The sequence below is a fragment of the Patiria miniata genome, unplaced genomic scaffold (assembly GCF_015706575.1).
Source record: "Patiria miniata isolate m_02_andy unplaced genomic scaffold, ASM1570657v1 HiC_scaffold_15, whole genome shotgun sequence".
Taxonomy (NCBI): Eukaryota; Metazoa; Echinodermata; class Asteroidea; order Valvatida; family Asterinidae; genus Patiria; species Patiria miniata.
The window spans coordinates 3673706-3688281 of NW_024037053.1; the positions used below are offsets into that span (position 1 = coordinate 3673706).

Consider the following 14576-nt stretch of genomic DNA (forward strand, 5'->3'; position numbering starts at 1 on the left):
CTGTCCCTTGGACTAGCCCAAGTATTGCCCAGGGTCAAGTGCACATAGTGAATAAATGAAAAATCGCCCTTATCACTGCCCCGGTGGGCCAAAGTACACGGAGTGCGCGTGTTATTATTAAGGAGGACTTTGCGAGCAAACAAATGAACGAGCGTTACTGTCACTATAGCTTAGGCCTAGTCATACATCAGGTCAACTCGGAAAAAAGGTCTTCCAACTCGACACTTTCATAGGCACTGCCTCCAGAATTCCACGGTCAACAGCTTAGATATCTCTGACAGTATGTAATCCTTGGGGCCATTTTAATGCTACATCTGTCACAAAATTCGTCGAAAATAGCTTTCATTACCAGTGCGAATCGATAATAGAGTGGGCCGGAATCCTCGAACTAGACTCGCAGAATTTAGATCAACATCACAATCAGAACCTTTTTGAATCGGAAACACATTTTCATACACCTGACCTAGTATTCCCCTTCCCCTTTTTAACGATCGATGTAGAATCGAGGTGGGGATATAAAACTGCAGACGAATCCTCAATCATGATCGAACAGGCCCACTTCGTGGAATTCACTGACAACGACCCAACCGTGTAGTACATAATAGCGCAATCATTATTATACGTGCGATATAACAGTGGCGGCAGGGAACACGATGACGTCAGTAGGTATGCGGTGACTAAACGCCGGCCGGTGCGCGAGGGCGTTTGCCTTGTGAAGTATTTCGCAAGAGCGTCTATTGGTTTGTGCAATGTATTCACTTGATAAATGACCCCAACGGTTTCCTCGATTGCCTTTCCGCTACCGGTTGACAAAGTTTACCAACAACAGAATACCTGCTCTCGGAAATGCCAGTAGAGTGTCGCTGCCTTGTAATTTAAAGTCATCTTTAATTAGTTGGCGGTGTGTCTAGCCAACTACGTAGGCATCTGCATTGGATATTACAATGATGAACGCGGGTTGCCCACGTGAGCAACCAAAACCATGGGACTTATAAGTGACGGAGCTCTGGGATTGGTTGTCTGGCGTGTGACTACATGGCGTTTATACGGCGGTCAACCAGTGGTCGTGTTAAAAGAAAAGAAAAGTGCTGGGCGATTTCAAATTCGCAGGTGCAGCGTGTAGTAGTCTGGTCGAGTGCTCCGCGCTATACGTATCGTGTCCTCTCGCCGGTACGTAACTCACCCGTCGTGTCCTGATGCTGTGTATGCACGACGCCGCCGTCTGTCGTTTCCCGTGTGACTTTGAAGATGCCTTTCCATGCCAAAGAGTCCCCCTCACCAGTACTTGTTCTCGTACTGTGCCTGTTGACGTTGTTGGTGGGCGCGCAGCGCGCCTCTGGCCTGCCGTCCCCTCACCACCGTACCCCCGCCGCGCGGGCAGCGGGTGGCCCGCTGGACCAAAGCACTGCACGCACCGGGGACCCAGCTAGCAGAAGCTCATCCACCGATAGTCATAGCCGAGAGGAGAGACGACTCGAAGCCATAAAGGAATCTATTCTTGCCACTTTGCACATGGAGGAGCCCCCTTCGCCCGAGGTCATCGCCCGGGCTAAGGCTAACTTATCGCCCGAGGATGTGGAGCGAGCCTACACAGAATACGAAGAGAAAGTCCGAGAACTCTCAGAGACAGACGAAAACATTCCAACAAGAACTCCAATTCAAACACCAAGAAGGGAAATTCGGCAATATCATTCAGTAGGTACGTATTACTATTACAGAAACTTCCACAAATGTTTTTTTTTTTTTTTGCCTGAACCGCCTATATTACCGCCAAATTACTTGGGAACTTCAATTGTTCAATGTCTTAATACTTGAAAATAATATCCCTCGTTAAGCCATCCCAAGTCATTTTAAAAACCTAAACCATTTTATCATCAGAGATCTACTTCGTACATCCACTCCCCAGAGTCCAAATTCCTCTTACTCGACCTAGATTTATTAGAATCTAACCGATTCATACTCGCATTCTAAAACTATTTTAAGAAATTAAACAAAATTAATTTTGGCATCGACCAGCTCCTAATATGCTGCGCAGCACGTTGTGAAACGATGTCAGGTAGTTCCCACCTGTTGCGGTTCGCTCGCTCGAAGGCGAGAATTAACGATCCAGAAAAATCAAACACGTTCGGAATACTATTGGAGTGAACAGTGGCAGAGTTCAGGGACTTTTTATTGCCCCCCCCCCTCCCGTTTATAATGCCGTTATGCCGTAAACGGGGCTCGATCTTGCCCCGAGTGTGAGGCGGGTGCCGGGTGTTTCATCACACTTGGCCCCGTGTGACTGCGAGCCCACGGGCTAAAAACACGTGGCCCACCCGTCATTGCGAAAGACAGTAGACGTGCGACCATCAGCTGATTTTACTCGCGCTATTTGGCCGTGCACAAAATGCACACAAGGTCTATACGTGGTTTGTAAACGGCTGAAGTATTTATTTTGCCAGTCGTGCCATATATTCCATCCTCCATGGTTGTGCAAATGCCATACAGAGTCCAATTATAGTTGGCGAGGGAGTTTGGGTCAGAGGCTACAAATGAAATAAATTCGGAATGGTTTGGGTCTTTGCCATCTACCGGAACCTTCCAGAAACTCAAACTATCCTGTTCGGGCAATCATAAGTCCGAGACTGAAACACCCTCTCATAAATATTGTGGGGAATATTTGTCCGTGCCCCTCGACTTGAGTGACCGTAATATATATTGTCCTACCACAAAACCACGTCCGGCTCCTGAGTTTATGCCCGCATAACGTCCGCCCAAATTCAGGTCATGATATCTTGCCAGAAAAACAACGGGAAGTGTAAATCTTGAACTATATCTGGGATGTGCCGGGAAATACCCGAAACTAAAAAAAGAACAAAGAAGGTAAATAATGATGTGATGCAATCATTATACTTCACTTGTTCCTTCCAAACGTTTGGTCTATAAAGCTGACAGTAAAATTTGAACCTAAAGGGTAGCCACCGTCATTATCCGGTGGTTGTACATGTCAAATATGATCCTTCTTTATTATCCTGAAATTATTTATCACCTGTGTATCGTATTTCGAAATATGTAGACTGGAATTTCGGATCGCGGGCCGACAGAGTGGCCTTATGATAAATATAACCGCTGTCATCAAACAAAGGATTATCGCCCCGAACAATCACTGTGGTTTACGTGTGGAATCTGACAAGCATGCTCGTCAAAGGACGATGGAATGTAGACATAAAATAGATTCTGTGATTTATGATTTTTTTTTCTCAATTCATAAAATTTTGTTTACTGTCATATTCCACTGACTTCCTTCCATCTGTAGTATGGAATAATAAAAACCGCAAAGCCACAAAAAATTTCATATGTATCTTTTTAAATATGCATTCGCAGACGGCGTCCCTTCGTCTGCACCCTTTACAATTCTCGCTAATTTTCGAATACATGTATCCACCGTTAAGTTTTGCAAATTATAACAAATTAGTTTTACTAAACAACCCAACGCCTTCGCAATTTCGTCGGGTTTCCGGTGGACACAGCTCTTCATACAATTTCCGGTCTTTTTTTATTGATAAATTTACTCACATGGGGTTTTGAGATTATCTGATGATAATTTTCTAAAAATAGTGAGAATATTATCTAAAGATAGTAAACGAAAAATATAAAGCGCTTCCAATGCTTTATTCGTTATCATAATCAAACACCACAACTTCATGTATTTTGTATAATTTTAATTACAACGTTGTGTTGAAGATGTATTCAAAATGACAAGTTTATGAAGCTTTTGTTTGGATAAATGCTTTTAAAATGCTTGAACTTTGAACCGAAGTCACGTGTCAAGATAAGTCAGAGTGTCATGTGACTTATCTTCACATTATGTGGCATACATGGGTAGCTCGCTAGACTTGCATTCAGTCGTTCATCTTCAGTCAGTGGAAGGCATGCAGTTCTTATCAAAAAAAAGACAAAACGCTGAACTGAAGAAATTGAATTCTAAAATTGGCAAGTATTTAACTAATATTTTCCTGTTATTATTTGCACTGTAGCATGGAAATCCTGGAGCATATTTTGATGAAAATCGTATGAGAAATTGTCAAATTTTAAAATGTTTTTTTTTTGGGGGGGGGGGGGGGGGAGCACCGGAATCAGGTAGAGCTAATGAGTCGAAACGAGTTAATTTGAGTGATAAACTACAAAATGTCAGGTCTTGGCATCCATACGGTCTTGAGCGAAACCCGTGCGCATGCGTCGTACGTGCGTGTCTCCATGTTGGTCTAACATGGAAGGCTCTGAACAACATGAGACGGATCTGGACAGCTAATCTCTCCCCAAGCATCAAAAGTCGCTTCTTTGTAGCTACAGTTGAGACAGTACTCCTGTATCATGGTTGGCAACCATGAGGGATGAGAGTCTTACATCATCCAAAAGTCTCTCGATGGATGCTACACAAGAATGCTTAGGGCGGCACTGAACGTGAGCTGGAAAGAGCACATTACCAACGCTGTGCTATACAGCGGGCTCCCAAAACTTTCTGCGCTGTTCCTCATGCTCTGCGATGAGACACAAGGAGCTAGCAGTTGGTCAGTTGGTGCTCTGCGGAGCCACGACATGGCCGCCGCAGAAGAGGACGTCCCCCGCAACTCTTATCAACACGTGTGTGTAGGGACACTGGGGAAGATGGGACCTCTGAGATGAGGTCACTAATGGAGGACCATGCAATCTGGGTACTCCATTGCCAATGCTCGGCTGATGAAGGGCGCCAAAATGTAAAATGCAATTTAGCTCTAGGGTACCTACTTTGGGGTCAGTGCACTGGTGAAAAGGCACCTGCGCATGGAAAGATAAACCAATATGAGTAACGCATTTCGATAACCCTATGCCCGATGGAAGTACACAGCAACACCAGCGCTTCTGAAAAAAAGGTCATATTTAGATGTTTCGGTATATCTACCGAAACAGCTCTATCTTGTTTTCGTTAAAGTTTTTTTTGTCCCTCATTCCCCCCCCCCCCCCTCCTTTTTCAGACTCCTCTCCACTGGTTTATGCGCGTTTCAGAACACTTTGGCATTTACGTCCGATCGACTTTGGACTTGGCATACACTTAGCCAATTACCCACAGATCGTCCTAGAAGACGTCATCAGGTGTCAATTTACGTCACATTATAAAGGTGCATTTGTTTTCAAAGCCTATCTTCTGAAGTACAAGTCCGAATGGTTTGAATCTTTGTATAAAGGTACTTACATAGGGACTTGCGAAACAGCTAGTTTTATTAAATGAAAAACTAGTATATACAATGTATGATGGCGGTTCTTGCCCATGATACTTCTGCGGCTGATGTTAAGTCCACTGCTTGTCCATCAAATCACATCGTCAAAAGAAGACTTAAGAGTTTGTATTTAATTCTTGTTTCAAAGTTTGGGTCTCAAATTTTGTGCTACAAACAGTTTCTGGAGTAGGCCTACCAAGTTTGAAGTGAACCAAGTTTTGCAACATTGGCGCCGATGTTCGAATTTTTTTTAATTTTTGTGCAGAAACTAGGACCGCACTCAGTGGCTGATAGCAACCCCGTACGAAGGAATGTTTCGAAACTCAACCGATAAGGCCACGATCTATTGCTGCGATAAACGCCATTGCACTGGGACAAGTCGCGCTATGTTAATCCTGCATTCACGGGTTCCTATTAAAAGTTGACTGTTTTACTTTTTTGAAGTCTGTTTCATTTTCAGTTTGATCCATCACATCGGAATTTTATCACTCATGTTCGATAAACAAATGAAACATAATCAGAATGTCCCATGGACGAACGAATTACGCTGGAAACGGTGGGCCAATGTATGTATTGCGTTTCCACCACGAAATTATTTTAGTAATTTTTAAAAGCAATAAAGCTTGTGCGTTGACCGGAACGAAATAGAAAATGGGTGTAAAATGTTGGTTTTCGATGATAAAGCGACCAAGCATGCAGCCCACCCTGACTTCCCGTCTATGGCCCGGTTGAATAACTTCGGAAGTTCGCGGCGCTTTCAGCTGTTCCCGTACAAAGTCATCTTCACTATAGTGCCGAACCACGCGTATCCGCACCGTACCGGCGCCTAGGGGTATAATTAACCACCCAAGGTCGTGGCAGAGGGAACTACCAGCCTCAAGTAATATGAGGTATGCGTTGGTGGGTTTCCTCGAAAGCTTTTGAAGTTGAACCTAGCCGTCACTTTTCACGCTTCGGAATTGAAAGTGATCGTGCAATGGGTTGCAAACCGCGCACGGGTTTGCGTGAAATTGGGTCATGGCAGGACGGTGGATGATTCATATTTTTTTGAGCGGGAGTGTCCTTCGTGAATTTGTCACCGATTCCCACAGATTTGTCACCAACATTGCCTTTCAATGTCAAGGGTGTGCCCATTTCATCTGTGCTGGTCTTTTTGTTGATGCACTGCGAAGGATTATTGTTTGCGATTTCAGACACAGAAATACATCCACGAAATACTATCAGCTTCAGCCCACCCTTTGGTGATATGGATAACCTACACGATGGCACTGCCCGGTTAACAAGTGACAATCAGTCAGTCAAGTAGTTATAGGAACAAAGATGGATTCTATGGGCTTGCACTCTGGGACCCGCAAAAAAGAGGGACACACGAATGGTTGCCGGCGTCTCTGTATAGGCTAGGCTTTTGCCCGATAGATAGCCCTTGTTTGATGATGCTATCATGACAGTGATAACGTCATCCGTATCGACTACAGACGTGTGGGGTTCACTTTGTAAACAAACGTTGACCTTTCCGAATGATTGGCTTTAAAAAAAATTATTATAGCGGTCAATTCAGTGGCGTAGACGGGGAGGAGGGGGGGGGGGCCTTAGGGCACGTGCCCCCATACCCCACCATAATTCAGAGTACCCCCCCCTAAAAACAAAAGCCACAAAATTTGCTCCTTGTTACTGACTGCGCCACTGGTTCCGTTTGATGAGTTCAACGCTAAGGTTTCTATGACAGTGGTTTCACTGTAGTGGGAGTTTGCCAATATGTCAGAGAGCCAGTGTCTGAATTTTGACTTCGGGGCGAACTATTTATATATTTATCTGTTCATTTAGTTTTTATAAATTGTTTGGAAAACTCGGCAGAGAAGGCTGACTCCTTTGATGAGAGACCGTCTCAAGATTGGCAGTGGGGGTGGGGGTTAAGTCGCATCAGTGACCGTCGGCAAGAAAAAAAAAAGCTGTACAAATGTCAAGATGACCATGTGGGCGTTCGACGACAGGTGCCCCGGAAAATGAGCAAATCCGGGTAGTAATTACGTCGGTTAATGCATCCGCTGCGACGTGCGCGCAGGAAATACCTAACCAAATATATATCTTCAATTAAAAAAAAACATAAATAATCTGTCCAGCGACAGAATGGGGATGATTGACAAGCTGGGAATCTTATTTGAACAAGGACGAGGAATGCCAACCCGCCTACTCTTTTGTCTCAGCCAGATGCTAGGTTGGCATCACTGTGCGTGCACTTGGTCAAAAGGAGATGAGACAAAGGCCTCAATATTCTCCGCACTTGAAAACTATGAGGTTTTCTTTGTCACGGAGGCTATTTATAGGTTTAAGGTCAGCTAGGAATCCGACGCCAGGTGTTTGAACCGCAGCAAGCTGGAAATAACGGCCCTGATGTATATGGGGTTTTTTTGGGGGGGGGGGCACAGGTGCGAACTTGGGCACAGGTGTAATGAGTATGAATTTCAGACCGCCAGATGTTTCTAGTCTGGCGAATGAAAGAGTTATGAGTGTCTTTGCAATAGGGACTTTTAGAATTCATTTCTGTTTTGTCTTGTGTAGACTGTCAGGTGACCTTTTGTTACATTTAGTGCGAGCAAGTTCTGTAAACACAAACTTACTTTTACTCCCTGTTTCGGCATATTTTTTTATTTTCTTCGTGATCTTGTTAAGATGGGAATGAGTGCAAGGATAAAACGGTGCTGCAACATAACAAATAATTTGTGTTGTTTAGTTTACTATAAGCAATTTGTGTATGACTCTTGACCTTTTGGGCTTTGCTGATTTTAGAACGGTACCGGTAATTATGAATGGAATATTATGAGTGCGATTATCACATCTCTGCAAGATAAAAATATTAATGGCCTCGCTATTGAGGAAGTTGTGAATGGACTTCGACTTCGGTTCAGTTCATTAATATCGACCACGCCCCTTTACAGTCAACACTGATATGATAAAGCACGGGTCATCAAACTTTGCACTCGGTTAATGTTTACACAAGCGCTTGTCAACTGGACGTGAATTCCTTTGGCAAAGGTGAAGTCAAGTCCAAAATTAAGTAGGTTGATAAGTTCCTTTTTTTTCATGTTTCGCTCATTTTTTTCCTCTTCAGGGTCATCAAGGGAAAGTGTTCACTTCAGTCGACACTTGAAACCAGTCACGTTGTTCTTCGGTACAGGGGGCGCGGTGTCGTCCAGCAGACGCGCCGAGGACGTGGCAGACGGGAAACTCAAATTGTACCTCCGTCCCCACCCCGTGGGTCACACCCGTCACCACACACCGAGGGGCAAGAAGGTAGCCTGCTCAATATTCATGGTTCGTCGAGACAACACCACGGTAAAGGGCCGTGCGGTGTTAGAAGGCAGCGAGATACAGCTCCTGGATTCCAAGGAAGTATCGCTTCAATCTCCGGGGTGGAAGACGTTCCACATCACCGAGGCTGTGCGTGGGTGGCTGGACCGGACCGACGGGGACGCAGAGGAGCTTGCCCTGGTGGTGACCGCTGGTGGACGGTCGGCTGATAACCTCTTCTACCTGGAGCAGGGCTCGGGATCAACCCGTACCGCAGCCTTCCAGCCTCGCGTCGACGTGCTTTACCGCGAGCCCCCTCCGGTCTTCAACCGTGAGAGACGGCAGGCGAATCACGACTACAACTGCCAACCGGGGGACGGAGTCACGACCTGCTGCCGGTACGAGCAGCACGTCAGTTACAGCGAACTCGGGTGGAGTGACTGGATCATACAGCCCACGTCGTACAAGTCGTATCAGTGCTCCGGAGGCTGTCCGGCCAATTTCCGTTCAGCCACTGCCTATTCACGCATCAAGTCCTTGATGCACACCATCGACCCGGATGACTGGAATGCGCCGTGCTGTGCTCCCGTCCGATTCAGTCCAACCGTTTATTTGTACATGAACGGCACGGGAGGTTTTGAGGTGGCCACGCAAACGGACTCCGTTGTGGAGGAATGCAAATGTCTATGAAAAAAAACACCACCACCTCTCTTTCTGTGTTTTCTGTGTTCTCGCATCAGCTTTCCATTCAGAGAAGAAAGAAAGTGTAGACATTTTATGAGCTCGAAGGTTATGGAGGCGCACACCATATTGTATTGTAATTGCATTTTAAACTAAGTTATTTATATGTTTGTCTGACTTAAGGAGCGTTTTGAGGCATGTAATGCAAACACCTTATAAAAGGTACTAATTATGGAAGTTTTAAACTGGATAGAACATGCATTATATTTGTTTGCATGTAAAAAAAAAAAAAAAAAAAACTCGATCGTGCATCACTGTTCACTGGTTGTTCACATGTGGCATGATTTCAAACTACGGCCACCGTACAAGTATAATGGTTCGATTCGGTATTAATTATTTATATTTAATACAATTAACAAAGAGAGTATATTCTGATACACATCACTTTAATTCCTGACGTGCATTTTGCACATATTTTATGCTATTTATGTTTTTCATAGAATTGTTATTTGTACATGCCGAGTACCCGTTGAATTGAGCAGAAATATATCATAGTGTTCAGTTGCGTATCTATGCGCATGCGTCTGCGCACGCGTAGAGTCAATGCAAAGCATTTTTTGTACACGGCTGTTTACTGCTACGCATTATGCCTACGCATGTTAATTCTGTCGAATCTTGGGTCAGGTAGGCGCAAAATACCACGTGACCAAATCTGGCACGATTCTGCACATTCCCGAAAATGCCCGAGATTTTTCGAACTCGTATACCACTCCGATATGCTCGGAATAGCTCGATTGTTTCCTGTGTCTAAAAAGTTTGATTTTACCCCATCAAATTATCCGTTACGTGACCTACTGCACGCACGATCAATTAAGAGACAGCAGGAATGTTTGGCAGGTCAGGGAACCAGACTATACTACACACGCATTCTCAATCCATCCAACCAGTTCGAAATCTTCATATTTTCACGGGCATTTACTTGTACAGTAAACTTGGTGTCTTATAAAATGTTAGTAATATATTCTTATAATATATGTTCTATTTATTCCATCCAGCATTATGTGTGTGTGTGGTAACTGAGCACGAGTGGGATGACAATGATTTAAATAATAGACCTGATTGCCGAGACCGCCATTTTCGATCGTGTTCCCTGAATTTATTTTACAAATTGTAAACTGTTGAATGGGATGGTACCAGACTATTTTATGATAGGAGTGCTTGACAAGCCTCTCTCATTTTGTTTGTAAATGTGGCTAAAAACGGTATGTTTAATCACACATTTTAAATTATTCATCAGAGCAGACTGGTATTAATTTATAACGAAGTTTTATTCATTGCTTTCATTTCTACTCGCAAGTTCAAAACAAAAGAGTTCACCTCGCTTTTCAGTTTAAAATGGCCGACTCGTGATCAAGTCGATTTAGTTTTCTGACACATGTACCTTTGAGTGGGTTTATCTTACGCCTTATCTAACAAAATGAAAGCTGCAGCAGGTCATTTGTAAGTGACGCTCTGTTGAAAAATAACTTAAAGAAAGGAAAATTATGTTGTAATATTTATGACGAGGTTACTTTGAATTATTAACAACATTAACATTAACAACAGAAACAATCCAGCTTTTGTATAATATAATCTATAGCTATTTGTGGTGGTGGATCTACCCAAATGGTGCTGAAAAAAAATATGTAACAACATTACAACCGACAAGCATTCATCTGAATTCTATATATTTAATGATCATAGTTGTATCAAAATTAGCCGATCAAAGTTTACATGCATGATTTTATGAATTTATGTATTCGCAAAATGCCTCGGTCTTATGAATTAATTGAAAACGATTTTTTGTTTCCAAGTTTTAACAATATTAACTCTTAATACCCAACTGTCATTCACTGTCGTTAATTGTCATAAACTGGTGCAATATTAACTTTTTTTAAACGATACTTTATAGGGTGAGTCACAAAAAAAGACCCAACTTGTGCCCCCTATTTTTCAAAGCAGTTCTGCATGTAGCGCTTTTCAGATCTAGGATATGAAAGCCCAATTAATAAGCTTTATTTTAGTGAAAGAATAATTCAAATCACTCATGTACTTTTCCAGTTATGGAATTGTGAACACAGACACCGGTTTTTTTAAAGCTTGTCCACGGATCACGATAAGTGATATTTCAGCAAAACGAAAACTATTCACATACCAAAAACACATCAGAACACTCTCATAACCATGATAACTGGCACTTATCATAGCATTTCCTTAAAAACCTGCTGCTTCCAATGTTAAAATAACATGCGTACAATGTCAAGACTTTATAGTCTTGCCCTGCCTTCTTCTTGGCTACCGCGGAGACTTAAGAGATTATTCTGATATAATTTTCAGGATGCGACATGATTTCATTTCAGCTGAAATATCACGTACCTTAAATGTGATCCGTGGACAAGGTTAAAAAAACGGTGTTTGCGTTCGAAATTCCATAACTGGAAAAGTACATGAGCGATTTCAATTATTCTTGCACTAAAAGAAAGCTTATTAATTGGGCTTCTATATCCTAGATTTGGAAAATGCTACATGCAGAATTTTTTTGAAAAATACGGGGCACCATTTGGTTTTTTTTTTTTTTTTTTACTCACCCTGTATATGCGAATACTGAAGGTAGGATTAGAGTACTTGTTTAACATGGGGAAAAAGTCCCCTGACTCGAAAGTCGAGGTGAACAATTGAATTGTTTAAAGTTTCCAGAACAATTCTGGAGCATACTAAATTCCAGATAAACATCTGATTATTATATGGTACATTGGGCTGTGGGAAACAAAACGCAAAGCCCATGAAATAAATTGAAACAGCTTGAAGTAGACTTTGAAGGACTGTTACCGCTGTCGTCTAGAGAATTGTGCCGAAAAATAGAACATGATTATTGAGTAGATTGTAAAAAAACACCTATTTATTTGGAAGAGACAGACATTACATTGAGGGAACGTAGAAGTATTTATTTCTTGTAATGTGCACATTAATGTGAGAATTGTTTTGAAGTGAATGATTTTTTTTCACTCTTGCATTTATTTATTAATATAACTCAGAAAACCACGACCACTTTTCTCTGAATTATTAGAGCTTCGTTGTAAAATGGGTGATTGGTAGTTTGTGGTCGCAAGCAACATCTTAAATCGCGCTCTCTAACGAGAGATTTGCATAATGTACCAAAAGGTTTTCGTTTTAATTTGTCGTTTTTGACTTGTCGTGTGATGCCGTTGGATAAATTAAGCACGAGGTTTTCATATGATTAATAAGCTAAGTAGAACTGTTGTTGATCTGCCCGTAGTATTTATTTATTGTTTGGAAGGCTCTGATTGTTAGTAGGAACCGATTGAAATATTCCTGTCTTGCTTTCATTGTGAAACAAAATGCAACCCAACTATGCATTTTTGGATGATATGGGAGTAAACAGGTTAAAAATAGTCCGTTATTTTGTATCACCGTTTCGCTTAATACGCCGCTGTATTGAGCAAGAAAGAAAGATGATAACATAATAAAGAAGGGTGACACTATAACTTCCATAAAACCTCGTGAGAATTTGCCGCTTTGTTGTTGTTGTTGCTGCTGCTGTTAATCTGAGCCTTGTTGCAAGCAGTATTCTCTGCAAATTTGCCTGGACATTTCTGCTGCAACAAGAAACGACACCTTTCATTGAAATATGGTTCGCACGTGCACCGTAGGCGGACAAATTAGAACAAAATTGAGATATGGTCTCCGCTGGATTTCAGTCCCTCGAATTTAATGGATCCAAGATCAGGAAGGATAGCATATCTGCTTCCAGTTCAGTGTTTCGTAGAGGTAAAGTTCGCGAACGCTTCGTCACTATAGAGCCGTACAGTGAAAGGTCACGCGACGAGCTTTCTGGAACCCTCGCTCGCCCTGCCTTTGGGCATTTTACAGTAGGTCGCCCTTTTTCTTGCTATAATTTTTGACAGATGATGATTTGCAACTGTAATCTACCCAAGAAAAATTCATGTCGGAATTTTGTTTTGGTTTTGGAAATAAATGATGAGAAAATCACTTGGAGATGGTTAAAAACGCATTTACGTACAACCTTTCACATCCGGCATTTTCGTTCCTAGGTCCCCTTGTTCGTTCACGTTTGTATTCACATCGCGTACGTGCGTGATGATCTAGAGAACGAAACTGATAACGACGCGAAGATTTACCTTCCTACAGCAAATGGGTTCTGGAGTTAGTCAGGCTGGCTTGAATGCAGTCCTTATCAGCGGTCGTTTTAGATTTGTTAAAAATTATATTGGACGCTTCAACTTTAATTTCATGACTCCTATTTGTTTCTTCTAAATGCAAGATCACCAGGGGAAACAAATAAATCAATTTCTTAATTGAAAACGATATCAAAAATAATATTTGCAGAATACAGCTTGGTAACTGCCGAAGGAAAATCCGCCGAATCCTCGCTGTTTTCGCGTCTCAAGAGAACGCAATAGATCACCCATGAAAACTAGGCTGAGGCAAAGTTGAAGTGGAAATTAGATTAAATTGTCTCCCCTGTCTAATTGCCTGCCTGTGTCGGTCTCACAGCCCACCTCTTTCCGGAGTCGTTCGATCTTAATGGAAACGATAAATCCTCGGGTTTTTGGGTCACTTTTTTTCATTTCTTTTGCCGAACGCGCCAGTATGTCTACGCACGTGATTTCTGCGGTCAAGGCGCGTGCTGCATACATCACTCTGGACGGATTTCGAGATAATCTGCGAATTCCCCTGCCGAATTTTTTTTTCAAGTTGTACAAATTACTAAACCCTAAACATGATGCAAGACTACTGAATGTAGCTGAACGCATACAGAGGGGAACAAGTAAATATAGGAACTAACATGTTGAAATGTTAATGAAAAAGTGATGAGGTTGTTTCAAAAAACGCAAATATCCATTTGAAAAAGTTGTGAAACTTTAAGACATAAAAATAGTATAACGGCTGTTTGTAAACTTCAATTTTCTCCTTATTGCATTTTAATAAAAGTTGTGTTAAGGTATACAATAGCCGTCGATATTTATTTTGGGCAGCCAGGAGAGAGCCAACCTCGTCCCCAGTGCTTACTTTATTTCCAACCTGGTTTCCAATAGTAAGCTCTGGATGGGAAACTTTCTTCCTGTATCCTGATTCGTTGCCGCAATTTGCTAGTATAATGGATTTATATCGTGTAGTTGGTGGTGCTAATTTCCAACGTGCATTACGTGTTTTCACGATCATTGTAATTATAACGTCCACGCCTTTTCAAAAATACTCATTTCCTTTCCAATTTGCTCATATTAATTTGTGATGTTGCATATTGCCGGGCCAGATTGTAACATTTTAACTTCATGAAAATCGTGCTTC

The 14576-nt window shown here is 42.3% G+C and overlaps 1 protein-coding gene across 1 annotated transcript; it reads left to right on the top strand.

Annotated features, from left to right (window-relative positions):
* The first annotated feature begins 702 nt into the window (after positions 1-702).
* On the top strand, positions 703-11242 carry LOC119722468 (bone morphogenetic protein 8A-like). Its single transcript, XM_038192601.1, has 2 exons — positions 703-1699; positions 8347-11242. Exons 1-2 carry the CDS (start codon positions 1249-1251, stop codon positions 9213-9215), a joined length of 1320 nt encoding a protein of 439 aa, XP_038048529.1. The 5' UTR covers positions 703-1248; the 3' UTR covers positions 9216-11242.
* Positions 11243-14576: the final 3334 nt, after the last annotated feature.